This window comes from Vipera ursinii, assembly GCF_947247035.1.
Source record: "Vipera ursinii genome assembly, chromosome: 2".
Lineage (NCBI taxonomy): Eukaryota > Metazoa > Chordata > Lepidosauria > Squamata > Viperidae > Vipera > Vipera ursinii.
In genome coordinates, this window is record NC_139513.1 from 26,597,855 (window position 1) to 26,613,257 (window position 15,403).

A 15,403-nucleotide genomic window follows, 5' to 3' on the forward strand; every position below is an offset into this window, starting at 1 on the left:
GTTCATTGTAATTGAATAGATCAGGATCTGAGACAGCTGTCTGTAAATAAACAGGGTCACAATTATCAATGAAAATAGCATCTGGTTAAAAAAAAGAAAAGAGGCAAGTTCTGTGCCAGGAATAATTAGGAAAAGGATTGGAAAATCAAGCTGCTAAGATTGTAATGATGGGTATGCAAATCTGTAGCATGCCCATATCCGGAATCTTTTATATAGTTCTGGTCGTCTTGTTTGAAAAAAAAAAAGGGATATAATGAGAGTTAAAAATATGTAGCGCATCGAACACATTTCTGTGAGGGAAAGAGGGATCCCCTAAACTCGGTTGGTAACGAAATGTCTGGAAACAAACCCACAAGCTTAGAGAATGAATGTTCACTTCCATCCTACACCCGAGCTACAGATATTTGCCACTATTGCAAACACATTTCTATGTTCTCATAAGGCTGGAAGGGATCCTGGAGGTCTTCTAGTTCAACCCCCAGCTCAAGGCAGGAGATCTTACACTATCCCAGTCAACCACTTGTCCAGTATGAAAACCTTGAAAACCTCCAGCAGTAAAGCACCCACGACCTCAGGAGCTAGATTTACCATCCAGCTATTCTGCTGATTAATTGTTCTCACTGTCGGGAATTTTCTCCTTGGTTTTAAGCTGCATCTCTCTTCGACAAGCTTCCACCCATTCCCTGTCCTGCCCTCTGGTGCTTTCGAGAATAAGTTGATCCCCTCTTCTCTGTATGAGCCCCTCAGTTATCGAATTATCCCTATCGTTCTCTTCGACCAGGCTAGACATACCTAGCTCCCTCAACCGTTCACTGTATGGTTTAGCCTTGTTGTTCTTCTCTGCACTCTTTCTAGGGTCTCAGCATCCTTTTTTTGTATCTTATGTGACCAGAACTGGAAGCAGTGTTCCAAATGTGGCCTCACTAGTGCAGTAGAAAGCGGCCTTATCCTTTTTTTTCCTTTTTGTGTGTGTGTGTGTGTGTGTGTGTGATCTCAATGGTATCCCTCTGTCGATGCAGCCTAGGATTGCATAGCAGCAGGCAACCCAAAATTATCAGGGAGTTGAAATGATTTTGTTAATGATAAATGGCTAGAATGTTTGGGATTCGTAAAGTTTAGATTAGAAAAAGTTTAGACGCACAAAAGAGCCTTGGTGGAGCAGTGGGCTGATGCCTCCTTAAGTAACACCAGCTGCCTGCAATTAGTGCAGGTTCGAGTCCCACCAGACTCAAGGTTGACTCAGCCTTCCATCCTTCCGAGTTAGGTAAAATGAGGACCCAGATTGTTGGGGGCAATAAGCTGACTGTAATAATGCCGCTTGGGGGGGCGAAAGCCCTAATAAGCAGGCATATACATAGAATGAAGGCTATTGCTAAGCACATTGATTTGTGCTTCTTAGATTGTAAGCCGCCCTGAGTCTTCGGAGAAGGACGGGATATAAATGGGATTTTTTTAAAAAAAGATAGCTAGTGTGAAGCAAGTGGAAAGAGATTTGTTTTTCTTCCTTTCTCAAAACACTGATCATAAGGCAGACATGTCAAATACCAGGCCTGGGGGCCAGATCCGGCCTGCGAAGTGGTTTCATGCGGCCCGCGAAGCCATCCTGGAAACAGTGAGGGAACGGCCCCCACTGCCTTGGCCCTGGCCCAGAGACCCTCCTCCTGCCAGAGACCCCCAGATCTGTCCCACTCCTGCCCAGGCCCCCATAGGCACCCTTGATGCGAACCATGTAGAAACCACTTCGCGGGCCATCCATTAGGCCATACACACTCTAGCCACGCCCACCCAGTAGGCCATGCCCACCCTGGCCACACCCACCCGGCCCCTTGAGGGCAACCGCAATGCTGATGCGGCCCTCAATGAAATGGAGTTTGACACCCCTGTCATAAGGGATTCAACAGTGCTGATTGGAAGAAGGGTTAAAACAAGACCAAAGAAAGTCCTTCTTCAAAGAGGGAATATACATTGCTGCATAAGGATGAGTTTAACTTTTAATGGCTTTTTTTTCTTTTTAAGAATTAGAGGGTTGGATGGACCAGTCAGGTTCCATGAATCTTAAGCCAACAGACAACATCACTCCAAACATGAGCTGCAGGCCAAGAGTAGCAAGAGAGATGTGTATGTTTCTGTATTCCACTTGTGAGCACCCCAGGAAAAGGTTACCCAGAGTAAGAAAAAGATTGCGATGGGGCTTGGCCCGATCCAGTGGGCTGTACCTTATGTTCTTCTATCTGGGTGGAGAATTAGGACAATAGCACTCTTAAGAAGCTAGTGTCTGAGTTAAGTAGGCACATCATTAAGAGCCTTGGTGGAGCAGTGGGCTGATGCCTCCTTAAGTAACACCAGCTGCCTGCAATTAGTGCAGGTTCGAGTCCCACCAGGCTCAAGGTTGACTCAGCCTTCCATCCTTCCGAGGTAGGTAAAATGAGGACCCAGATTGTTGTGGGCAATTAAGCTGACTTTGTAATAATGCCGCTTGGGGTGTGGGGTGTGAAAGCCCTAATAAGCAGGCATATACATAGAATGAAGGCTACTGCTAACCTTGTAAGCCGCCCTGAGTCTTCGGAGAAGGGCGGGATATAAATGGAATTAAAAATTTAAAAAAAAATCTTGAAGAACCTTGGAGTACCCCACTGCTTGCTTCGCTCCATGTAGATAGAGTTCCAATGAGGACTACACATTGAGTGCAATTGGTCAGCCAACTGCGAATCCATCTGGCGGTAGTACTGTCTATCCCACATTGTTCTATCTTATCAAGAAGTAGGGTGTGGTCTACTTTGTCATCTGCCTTGCTGAAGTCCAAATATACTACGTCCACCGCATTTCCCCGATGCACTAATCTAGTCGCTTTTTTTGTACAATATTGGTACAAATACCATTAATACAGGACCAGCAATATGTGCAGCTAGTTTTACCATCAGTAGAAATGTAGCACGGAGCCAAGCTGTTTAATTTTTTATCTGAAAGTAGAGGCTTTTTTTTTTCTTTTTTGATGCTCACTGAACTGTTTGGCAAATCAGAATCTTACCTATTGCTCGTTCTGAAATTCCCTTTCATCCGAGCCGGATATCTGTTTTAAACATCTGTAGGGAGATTGGTCATGTGAGTTCAGTAAAAAGTATGAAAGGAATGTGTGAATATCTTTTCTGAGATGCTGGCTGTTAACATGTTTTATCTACTCGTTTTGTGCTTGACTTTCATTGTCTCGAGGATCCTCAACACAAATCATAGTCTGTTTCTTCTCCCGTCTGAAGGAAAGGTTCACACTCCCAAGGCATTTCGGTGCGAAGAATATTGAACGTAGGGTAATGTAGCTTTGCTGGCAGAGTTAATTTTGGAAACTTTACCCTCCCCTCCTTTCCCCCCCTCAAGAAAAGAAGTGGATTTGCTTTGGGGGGAAAAAAATGCAGCAGTGACTCACTGCTATAAGGGATTGAAATATAGCTGATTAGGTCCATCAGAACATGAAATGGGAGATCTGCCTGTGCCATAGATAGATGGTCAGATATGTCTTCCCGATGAGCAAGAAACCAGCTTCCTCAAAGTCCTAAGCTGCAGCAACCCTGATATCAGGGAAACAAATCTTGTCTGGCTAGAGCAGGGGTAGGCAACCTCGGTTCTTTTATGACTCATGGACTTCAACTCCCAGAATAGCTGACTCAGGAATTCTGGGAGTTGAAGTCCATGAGTCATAAAAGCCGAGGTTGCCTACCCCTGGGCTAGAGACTTGAGATTCTTCGGTCAGGTCTAGTAACTCCGACTCTGATCTGAAAATCAGACTATCCAGCTAACTGCACGGTCCAAAACTGCCAGGCTGCCTCAGAGAACCATAAATTTTGGCGGGAAAACTGATGATTCCCAGCTATATGCTGGTAGTAGATTTAATGAGAGGTATTTCGGTCTTTCTTTACAAGGGGCCAGTTGTTGGAAATACTGTTGTCGGTCTGTTGTTTCACTCTGCTTCCAAACTCCTCTCTAGTTTTTGCTCAGCTTGCTGCGGATTCTGTGCCCGCTAATAATAATAATAATAACAACAATAACAACAACAACAACGATGATGTTGGAAGGGACCTTGGAGGTCATCTAGTCCAACCCCCTGCTCAGGCAGGAAACCCTATACCAGTGATGGCAAACCTTTTAGAGACCGAGTGCCCAAACTGCAACCCAAAACCCACTTATGTATCATCGGGTGTTCGGTGGGCGTGGCCCTTTGGGTGGGCGCGGCTGCAATAGGACTAAAAAGTTCAATAAATCAATTCCAACTTTGTGAGAACTTTTTTTCCCCCCGCGAGAAGTTGAAATTGATGGATCGAAGCTTTTTTTTTTGTACACGGCGGCAGAGGCCTAAAGCGAAAAGATTTTATAAAACCCAGCTGAAGGCCTTGACTGGGGTGACAACGCGCGTGCCCACAGAGAGGGCTCTCCGTGCCATCTGTGGCACCCGTGCCATAGGTTTGCCACCACGGCCCTATACCATTTCAGACAAATGGCTCTCCAGTCTCTTCTTAAAAACTTCCAGTGTTGGAGCATTCAGAGCTTCTGGAGGCAGGTTGTTCCAGTGGTTAATTGTTCTAACTGTCAGGAAGTTTCTCCTTAGTTCTAGGTTGCTTCTCTCCTTGATTAGTTTCCATCCGTTGCTTCTTGTCCTGCCTTCGGGTGCTTTGGAGAATAGCTTGACTCCCTCTTCTTTGTGGCAGCCCCTGAGATATTGGAATATGATTGCCTAAGGTGCCTTAACACAATCTGGATTGTTTCCTGTCTCTGGCTGCTGCCTTTACCGTAGGACTGAAAGGCATTTACAGCTCTGAAATTAACTTTAATGGGTGAACTTCAGGAGATATGGAAAACACAGAGCAAGGCCCAGCGTTGTTCCAAAACAGGTTCCAAGACTGATAAATTCTCTGACCATATACCCTTCTCCTTAATCCACATGGGGACAAAAGACACTGCAAAGACCAGCAACCCCTTATTATTACTGTCTTTGAAGATTTAAAAAATCAGAGGCTTATAAAGTTCATGGCCTCCATTGGACTTCAATATCCAGAATTCCTGAACCAGCCATGCTGGCTCAGGAATTCTGGGAGTTGAAGTCCATGAGTCATAAAAGAGCCAAGGTTGCCTACCCCTGGTCTAGGTCAGTCTTTCACAACTTTGGTAACTTTAAGCTGTATGGACTTCAACTCCCAGAATTCCGCAGCCAGCATGCTGGGAATTCTGAGAGTTGGAAGTCCAGACAACTTAAAGTTGCCAAGGTTGAGAAATGCTGGTCCATGCACTAGTACCCAGAGTCTGACAAACAAAACGAGCATTAAGTAAAGGCAAAGTTTATTCTGAGCTAAATTGGTCTTGGACTTCCTCCATATACTACAATTACCTAGGAACAAGGTAATGGCTAACCACTTCCCCCCCAAAAAAACCTTGCAAAGAAATATGCAGCAACTACTCCAGGAAGTTGCCAGCAGCCAACACTGACTCTAAGGCGCGCGCGCACACATACACACACACACAAAGCCTAAGGTGCAGGCTGGATTCTCCCTTGTGCCCTCCCATCTAAATACTCAGCAGGCCTAAACAAGTTTAGCTGTTTGTCTTCCAAGCATTGTTGATTTAACAGTATAAAAGGCTCGAAGTGAAGTCCGTCATGATGGAAATACAGCAGTGAAAGGATATAATTTGTTCAAAAAGAACATAAGCAAAAGAAAGGGAGGAGTTGTGCTTTGTGCCAAAATGATTCACCTCTGCTTAGAAATCCAAGTGAATTAATTAGGCAATAAAGTCGAGTGCGTCTTGGTTGAATGAAGAAAAGAACGAATCAAAGCAATGCTGGTGATCTTACGGTTTTCTCGCCAGCTGCCAGGCCCAAGTCCAAATACAACACAATGAGGTTCGTTCAAGTCCAGTTCTTTATTTACCTACCCCTAGTAGACAGACTATTGTGAGAATAAAGCTATGACCTTCTAACCTAACAACATACAGGTTGAAATGAGCCATGGTGGAGCAGTGGGCTAATGCCTCCTTAAGTAACACCAGCTGCCTGCAATTAGTGCAGGTTCGAGTCCCACCAGGCTCAAGGTTGACTCAGCCTTCCATCCTTCCAAGGTAGGTAAAATGAGGACCCAGATTGTTGGGGGCAATAAGCTGACTTTGTAATAATGCCGCTTGGGGTGTGTGTGTGTGAAAAGCCCTAATAAGCAAGCATATACATAGAATGAAGGCTACTGCTAAGCTTGTAAGCCGCCCTGAGTCTTCGGAGAAGGGCGGGATATAAATGGAATTAAAATAAAATAAAATAAAAAATACCACCTTAACTGAACCCAGAATTTACGTTGCTAAGTGAGACATTTGTTAAGTGAGTTTTTGCTTCATTTTACGACCTTTCTTGCCACAGTTGTCACTGTTGTTAAGTGAACCTGACTTCCCCATTGACTTTGCTTGTCAGAAGGCCTCAAAAGGTGATCATATGACCCCGGGACACTGCAACCATCCTAGAGATGAGTCAGTGGCCAAGTGTCTGAATTTTGATCCCTTGGCCATGGGAATACCGCAACGATCGTAAGTGAGAAAAGCGATCATAAGTCACTTTTTTTCAGTGCCGTTGTAACTTCAGAAGGCCGCTAAGTGAACTGCTGCAAGTCAAGGACCGCCTTGTACCCTGGGAGATTCTGAGGTGTGTTTTACCCTGAACCTTTTCCTCGGCCTCATGTTCAATTCAGGACTGTGCAGTCTCTTGTCTTGGGCCCCTCTTTGCGATGTGCTGCTTCTCTCCTGGGAATCTCCAGTCCCTCCGTCCACGTTGTCTCCCTCCAGTTCTCCTTCAGTTGCCCATTGCCATCACACCAGCCAAGGAGACGATGTGGTTGAAACTTCTGAAAACTAACTGCAGCTTTGTCAAAGAAAGCGTGAAGTTGTGGCAATGGGGGACTGGTTGTTGTTGTTGTTGTTGTTGTTGTTGTTGTTGTTGTTGTTATTATTATTATTATTATTATTATTATTATTATTATTATTATTAATTTATTTATTGGATTTATATACCGCCCCTCTCCGAAGGGACTCGGGGCGGTGTACAGGGCAATTAAAACACTATAAATAACACATAAGGTATAAAAATTAAAACAGAATTAAATCAAAGCCCTAAACCAGACATGTCAAACACAAGGCCCGGGGGCCGGATTCGGCCCGCAAACCGGTTTCATGCGGCCCGCGAAGCCATCCTGGAAACAGTGAGGGAACGGCCCCCACTGCCTTGGCCCTGGCCCAGAGACCCTCCTCCTGCCAGAGACCCTCAGATCTGTCCCACTCCTGCCCAGGCCCCCATAGGCACCCTTGATGCGAACGATGTAGAGCTGGCCACGCCCACCCAGTAGGCCATACGCACTTTAGCCACACCTACCCAGTAGGCCACGCCCACCCAGGCCATACCTACCCGGCCCCCTGAGGGCAACTGCAATGCTGATGTGGCCCTCAATGAAATTGAGTTTGACACCCCTGCCCTAAACAATACACAGTTTAAAATTAAAAAAAAAATAAAAATTTAAAACTAAAACCCCAATCCCTGAGTCCAGGCTGGCAAGTTCGAATAGCCAAGTCTTCAGGTCGCGGCGAAATGAGCGAAGGTCGGGAGCCATCCGGACCTCAACCGGAAGCTGATTCCAGAGGGCAGGCGCGCCCACAGAGAATGCTCTCCCCCTGGGGGCCGCCAGTCGACATTCCCTGACCGACGGCACCCTGAGGAGGCCCTCTCTGTGGGAGTGCACAGGATGATGGGAGGTTAACGCCAGCAAAAGGTGCTCCCGTAAATAACCCGGACCCATGCCATTTAGGGCTTTATAGGTCATCACCAGCACCTTGAATCTCACCCGGAAGACAACTGGAAGCCAATGCAGCTCGCGGAGCAGAGATGTTACATGGGAGTATCGGGAGACCCCCATCACAACTCGCTCGGCCGCATTCTGCACCAGCTGGAGCCTCCGAGTGGTCCTCAAGGGCAGCCCCATGTAGAGAGCTTTGCAGTAGTCTATCCGAGAGGTCACGAGCGCATGAGTGACTCCTGTCTTTAGGGAGACAAATTTTGCCCAGCAAGGTTTTTCTGGAAAATAGTTTTGGTGGGGGTTGACAACTTTCTCCGCCTGAAGGTGGAGGAAAGAACAAGAGGATCGTCTGTCCTTAATAACCTGTAAGGAATACTTTACTAAGGAAGTGAAAATTGCACAAAGATTAGAGGAAAGTGTTCGTGTAACGCTAGAGAGCTCGCTTGCCGGATGCGTTCAGAGATGAATTGTGGACTTAAAAAAAAAAAAAGATATTCGTAAACCTGGTTTAGCAAGTTATAAGTTGGATTATGCGGTAGGGGAAACGGATGGAAAAAAGAGTGTTCCAGGTGGGTAGGAAATCCTGGAAAAAGGATATAACTAAAAGCAAACTTGCAAGGAATTTCAGCGAGGGGAAGAAAAATAAGAGAGCAGCAGAAGAAATGTAGCTACACAATGAGCTTAATGAGGATCTGAAAGCAAAAAGGAAAAAAAAAACAAACCACGTAGGAAATGGAAAGTGGACCAGCTCCCGAAGGAAAAGTGCTGAGAGAATGAAATTGGGAAAGAGGTCTGGGAATGGTTCTTGCATCCAAAGTGGATTCGTTGTAGGGAAGGCAGGCTTAGGACGAAAACGTTTCTGGTTTTTTTTTTTATCATTTTTGTAGTTTTCTTTGGGTTGTAAGCTGCCCAGAGTTGCAGTCTTGAGATGGGCAGCCGTCTTTTAAATAAAACTGAAATAAAGCAATGCTTAACATTTTGTCCTTCACATTTACTGAGAGTGGAAATAACTCTTCTAAGTAAATTCAACCTTGCGGGGGTTGTCGCAAACGCTGTGTTCAAGGAAAGCATCTCGAGCATTTATGTAAATATTTATGTAAATATATAGCTGCCTGCAGCATCTCAAAAGGGGGCCTTCCTTTCCTGGGACTGCATGGCTGCCTTCTGCCGTTGCTGCATGATCTCAAAAGACGACACCCAGCCACTTGGCCATGTTCCAAGAGAGATGCTTTACGTTTACGTCCCCACACTCTCTGAAGCATCCATTTGCATATTGAATCCAAAGCATTGCCGAGCCTGGCAGCTTAATACGGGAGGCTTCTGGAGGTTCCCTTGGAAATGGTTCAAGATGAAATCCCAAGATAAAGTATTGCAATAGGTGGCTTCAGTTATTGTTCCACAGGCTGGTAAATTTTATTTATTTATTTATTAATGGGACTTATATCCCGCCCTATCTCCTGAAGGACTCAGGGCAGCTAACAACAATAACATGTTGTTACAATTACATGTTTCCATCCAAGAAACAATGGCTGGAAGCCAGTCAAGGAGAGAAGCAACCTGGAATTAAGGAGAAACGTCCTGACAGAACCATCCGTGGAATGACTTGCCTCCAGAAGTTGTGGGTGCTCCAACACTGGAGGTTTTGAAGAAGAGACTGGACAACCATTTGTCTGAAATGGTCTAGGGCAGAGGGGTAGGCCACCTTGGCTCTTTTATGACTCGTGGACTTCAACTCCCAGAATTCCTGAGCCAGCATGGCTCCGCTTGGAAACCTCTCCCTTTCCCCTCAGCGTGGCTGGCTCAGGAATTCTGGGAGTTGAAGTCCACGAGTCATAAAAGAGCCAAGGTGGCCTACCTCTGGGATAGGGTGTTAGGCATATGGTGCTAGCCTACAATGTTGGGTTGAAAATATATTAACCATAATGTTATGACTTTAAGAAGTTAATTGGTCAATGGGTGTGTAAGTGTTCTCATGGCCATAAGAGGAAGCTAGTAACGTAGCTTCTTTCTCTCTCTGAATTCACTGCTCTCTACTATTACTGTTTTTGCTCTGCTGTTGGTTTACTACTGTTGTAAACCTGAACTGTGTATTGACCTCTGGACTGGTAAGAAGACTTTGTATTTTGGATTGCTACTTGGACTGTTTATTTTTGACTGTGCATTTTTTTGTTTTTACACCACCTCAAAAGTAAACTACTTTTTGCTTTTACAACTCAGTGTACTCTTGTATTTACTGTGTGACTCTTGCTGCTCTCAGTACCCTTCCTTGTCTGTGCAACTCTTTGGTAGCACAAGGAGACTTCTGCACAACAAATTCCTTAACATAGGGTGTCCTGCCTGAGCAGGGGAGTTGGGGCGGGGGGGTTGGATACCAAAGTCCCTTCTAGTTCTGTTATTCTGTTATTCTGATCATATCAGGGAGGTACTAGCATCATATCATATATTATTAGTATTGTTTTTTTTAGATATCCACAACAGTTAATGGTGAATCTGGAGAGATGCCTAGGACATGGCATGAGAAATAAATGGTGCCGAACTCCCTTTTCAGTAGTGAGCATTATACTGACATGCATAATTCATGTCAATAAATAAATAAAAAACCCATTTTTATTTATTTTGGGGGAAGAACTTGATTTAAAAAGAAAGGACTGGCCAAAAGAAAAGGAGAAGAGTCGACCACAGCATCATATCTGCAGAATGTATTCAGCAAGAATGCATGCATTTTGCAGTTGTAGGAAAGAATTTGTAAATCAAAATGATCCCCAGTTGAAGAGGAACCTCGCTGGATCAACCTAAAGCCTGCCCAATGTAAGATTCCCTACTGCAGACTGACTAGCCAAACACTTCCAAGAAGCGAAAAAGTTCAGGTCAGGAAAATATGTTTCCTTAGACCTGTGGTCTTCAACTCCCAGAATTCCTTAGCCAGCATGGAGAATTCTGGGAGTTGAAGTCTACTACATCTTGAAACTGTTGAGTTTGAAAAAGAACCGCTCTATAGCAAGTGGCCTTTAAGGCACGCCCAAATGACAAGAAGAATAAGGAGTGCAAGCTTACACAAAAGAAATGCAACTTTGCAATAAGGGATACAGAGAGATTTTATAAAGCAAGGGTTCCCAACCGGGGGTTGGGTGCGAGACAATATTCCAGGGGGTGCGAAAACATGGCTTTTCAAAATTATAGAGCATATGTGTAATTCATTGCCGTTATTTTGAACTTTTCTAAGGGGTGCGAGAATATATCAGACGCATTCTAGGGGCCCAGGGTATAGAAAAGGTTGGGAACCGCTGTTATAAAAGGAACATATTACTAATGAAGCTAAATCCAGCACACAAAATCCTTAAATTAGAGCAGAGAACTGGCTTGGGAGGTGGTTGGGCAGCTGAATGACATGGGAATACTAATGGAAGGCAGTAGAAAATTGAATTAATCCTTTGATTAATCAGACAACAGATGTCTTCGTAACAGAAGATGTAGGTCAGCTACCTGTGCTTGAGCTGATATAGAAAGCTAGGAAAGGAGTCAGAGGAGATGAAGCAAATAACGATGGAAAAAGCTTATTCTAAGATTTATTAACAATTTAACGCCTTCGAGTTCCGATGGGAATGCTTTGAAGTGGACCAGTGAATTTTGTCTGGTATCATACACATAAAGGTAAAGGTAAAGGTTCCCCCGCACATGCATGCTAGTCGTTTCCGACTCTAGGGGCCAGTGCTCATCTCCGTTTCGAAGCCGAAGAGCCAGCGCTTGTCCGAGGACGTCTCCGTGGTCATGTGGCCGGCATGACTAGACGCCAAAGGCGCACGGAACGCTGTTACCTTCCCACCGTAGTGGTCCCTATTTTTCTACTTGCACTTTTACGTGCTTTCGAACTGCTAGGTTGGCAGAAGCTGGGACGAGTAACAGGCGCTCACTCTGTTACACGGCACTCGGGATTCGACCCGCCAAACTGCTGACCTTCTGATCAACAAGCTCAGCGTCCTAACCCACTGAGCCACCGTGTCCCTCTATCATACACATACATACTGCTAAAAGATAAGTCCTAACTTTTTATGAACAAATTGAAAACCTTCAGCTTCGGATCATTAAAGCGAAATTTCTCTTGCCTTTTATCTACTTTCTATAAATGCAATGCTTTGGATCCAGTATCACAACGGTTTCTCAGAGCAAGTGTGTACTTCGTTAAAGAAGATGCGTCTTTTCCTGGGATTTTGTGATAAGGTCCTTGGTGCTGTTTGAGCTTGGTTGTTTTCTTGCAGATGTTTCATTACCCAACTGCTTAACATCATTGAGAGCACCAAGGACCCAACAGAGCTACAGATGCACTATAGAGCTACAGATGTCTATGGAGATTCTCAGTCATCCAGGCCCTTCTCTCTCTCTCTCTCTCTCTCTCTCTCTCTCTCTCTCTCTCTCTCTCTCTCTCTCTCTCTCTCTCTCTCTCTCTCTCTCTCTCTCTCTCTCTCTCTCTCACACACACACACACACACACACTAAGTCTTACAGCCACTCTATAAGCAAACCACATCCATATTTAAACATTTCCACCAATTACATTGTGTATTTCTGCGACTTTATTATTTCCCACCATTTTCACAGGATTTGTGATTTCCTTTTCATCAACTTTTATTTCGCGCTCAATCCTATTACTACAGATTTGCTGCTCTCTATTATTATAGTTTGAGTCAACTTAGATAGCTTGAAAAGGGAAGTTAGACAAAATGTACAGTGAATAATCGGTGGCTGCTAGTCATTAAGAGTACTTATTATCTCTTAATACCCGTTGTTGTGGTACATGAATGGAAGATGCTGTTGCTCACGCATGCTACATGTGGCTTCTCAGAAATATTAGATCAAGCTTGTCTCATGGACAGTCTTCTTAATTTGTCCTTTCTTAATTTCTCCTTTTCTCGATATTATTTCTTCAACTCTTCTCTAAAATTTGTCGTACTCTTTCGTGAAAGTAGAGCATCCCACTACATTCTATAGTCGCAGCAACACAGATGGAACAAAATATAGTAAGCTATGACAGTGGTAAAGTCTTGCAGTTGAAACTCTTTTGGCTAAGGCCTTTGTTTTTTGTCTTTGGTTGTGTTCTGTGGACATGCCAGATCTTTGGCATTTCTCTTTCTTTTGATTTGATGATAAAGAAACTAGCAGTTATCTCCTTTGCCTCTGCTTCTTGCACTCCACTGGCTTTCCTTTGACTTTACTCTATTAATTATAGTTCTTAATTGCACTGCTTGGTTGCAAAGTTCTCTGGTGTGAACTTTGTCAGAATGTAAAACAAGGGGAAGCCCCAAATTTTTGGAAAGTTTAATTACGTCTGGAGCAATATATACATATGAGACGAAGAATAACATTAGTCTTATCTACAGCTCTTGAGTCCCATTCTGTCCCTTTATGCCTGGCCCGTTATTTTGTTCTTGTTGTTATTTTGCTGTAAGATGGACAGTTCGGATCATCAGTGTTACCAAACATCGCCTACTTCAAGATGTTTGGACTTCATCTCCCAGAATTCCCCAGCCAGCATACGTGCCATGCTGGCAGAAGGATTCTGGGAGTTGAAGTCCACACATCTTAAGGTGGGCAAGGTTGGGAAACGCTGATCTAGACCTCTTGACAATCAAGGGAACTATACCCTTTGCTATCTTCTTCTGAGGTAATTCCTCTCAGATGAAACTGTTTTCTACCCTTCCTATCGCGGAAGTCCTCTTAGCTGCCTGAAACCTTCTTAACTGACCCTCGTTTCTCCTATCTCAGTCCCAGGACATCAGTGCTGTTCCGGTCACTGAATAATTCTTCTCTGCTCTGGTTCAGCCACTTGCTACTCTCTTTCCTCTATCCCCAAAATTTATTTATTTTATTTTATTTTATTAGATTTATATACTGCCCTTTCCCGAAGGACTCAGGGCGGTTTACAGGGTATTTATTTATTTATTTATTTATTTATTTATTTATTTATTTATTAAATTTATATACCGCCCTATTCCCGTAGGACTCAGGGCGGTTTACAGGGAAATTAAAATACATAGTATACAAAATTAAAATCAGTTAAAACTATTAATTAAATTACAGTCCCTAAAGCTAAACTAAAACCCAATTAAATTAAATTAAATTAAAACCCCTCAGTCTGGGCCAAACAGCTCGAAGAACCAGGTTTAAAACCAAACCAATACAAAAGTTAAAAAACAATTTAAAAAGATTAAATCATCCCTAAAAAGTAAAAACCCCAGTTAAAAACTCTCAGCCTGGGCCGGAGAGCTCAAAGAGCCAGGTCTTCAGGTCCCAGCGAAATGAATGAAGGTCGGGGGCAGTCCTAAGCTCCACAGGCAGCTGGTTCCAAAGGGCAGGCGGCACCCACAGAGAAGGCCCTCCCCCTGGGTATTGTCCGCCGGCAGTCTTTTACCAGCGGCACCCTGAGAAGGCCCTCCCTGTGTGAGTGCACTGGACGAAGGGAACCTGAAGTCGGCAGCAGGTGTTCCCTCAAATATCCCAGACCCAAGCCATTTAGGGCTTTATAGGTCATCACCAGCACCTTGAATCTCACCCGGAGGGCAACCGGAAGCCAATGCAGCTCGCGGAGTAGAGGTGTTACATGGGAGTATCGGGAAACCCCCACCACAACTCGCGCGGCCGCATTCTGCACCAGCTGAAGCCTCCGAGTGGTCCTCAAGGGCAGCCCCATGTAGAGAGCGTTGCAGTAGTCTAAACGGGAGGTCACGAGCGCATGAGTGACTGTGCGTAGGGCATCTCGGTCCAGGTAGGGTCGCAACTGGCTCACCAGGCGAACCTGGGCAAAAGCCCCCCTGGTCACGGCTCCTATATGGTCTTCAAAATTGAGTGGTGAATCCAGGAGGACGCCCAAGTTGCGAGCCCTATCAAAATGACCTCCTTGTAAGAGTTGCCCTCTACCCTTGCACAAGGAGGAGATGGTTGCTATGACTTCAGTGAAAGAAATTTTGTACTGGTGTGTTAGTTGCCTCAGGGAGCCATTAACACCTGACCCCATCAGATCCATCCATTTCCCCCAACACGCAGGTTTCCTTGTTCAGCTGATTCTCCCACAATGCTGCCCCGCTGAGGCGGGCAAGGTCAGGAAACGGGAGCCATTTGAAAGACTTGCAATGTACTTCAGCGCAACTGGGGTAGTAGTAGACTCCTGAAAGCCTGTCAGAGCCCTTCTCTATTTGTTTTTGTACCCAGTGCCGTTGAAGTGGAGCTGTGTTTTAAGTTTCTTTCTCAAGCTGTTCTTATTTTTCCCCCAGGCCTTTTTATAGCTGCTTAACATTTCCCTCCGCTTTCTCTCAAGTCAAACCCACATTCCTTCACATACCTTTCAGTTCGGCCTCCTGGTAAGCAGGATTTTGCCGGCTTCCTTCTCCTCAAGAGAAGTCCAGATGTCAGAGCTATTGCATAAACCCTCTTCAAAGAAGACGGGACTGGGCTTCCAGATATTTCTCTCCTTTCTCCCCCCCCCCGGCCCCCATTTTATTATGCTACAAATAAATCTATAGTGAACATGTACACAAAATCGTTCTCTTGTAAATTAGCTGAAGATGACTGCGAAGGTCCCTTTTCACTCCTGGCGTGGTTTC

At 44.7% G+C, this 15,403-nt stretch overlaps 1 protein-coding gene and 1 long non-coding RNA gene across 6 annotated transcripts in view; one reads left to right on the forward strand and one right to left on the reverse strand.

Annotated features, from left to right (window-relative positions):
- Window positions 1-15,403, forward strand: part of MTMR14 (myotubularin related protein 14) — a 103,142-nt gene that overhangs the window by 70,423 nt on the left and 17,316 nt on the right. Inside the window, exon 18 of one of the 5 annotated variants that reach the window (XM_083355996.1) lies at window positions 2,017-2,498. The exons of the other annotated variants lie outside the window; for them this stretch is intronic. Within the exon in view, the coding sequence (XP_083212122.1) occupies window positions 2,017-2,059 (43 nt within the window). The 3' untranslated portion in view covers window positions 2,060-2,498. Of the gene's footprint in view, window positions 1-2,016; window positions 2,499-15,403 lie in introns of those variants that run through there. 5 annotated transcript variants of the gene reach the window in all.
- The window catches only part of LOC310636369, a 431,277-nt gene that overhangs the window by 35,637 nt on the left and 380,237 nt on the right, over window positions 1-15,403 (reverse strand). The gene's annotated exons all lie outside the window — the stretch shown is intronic.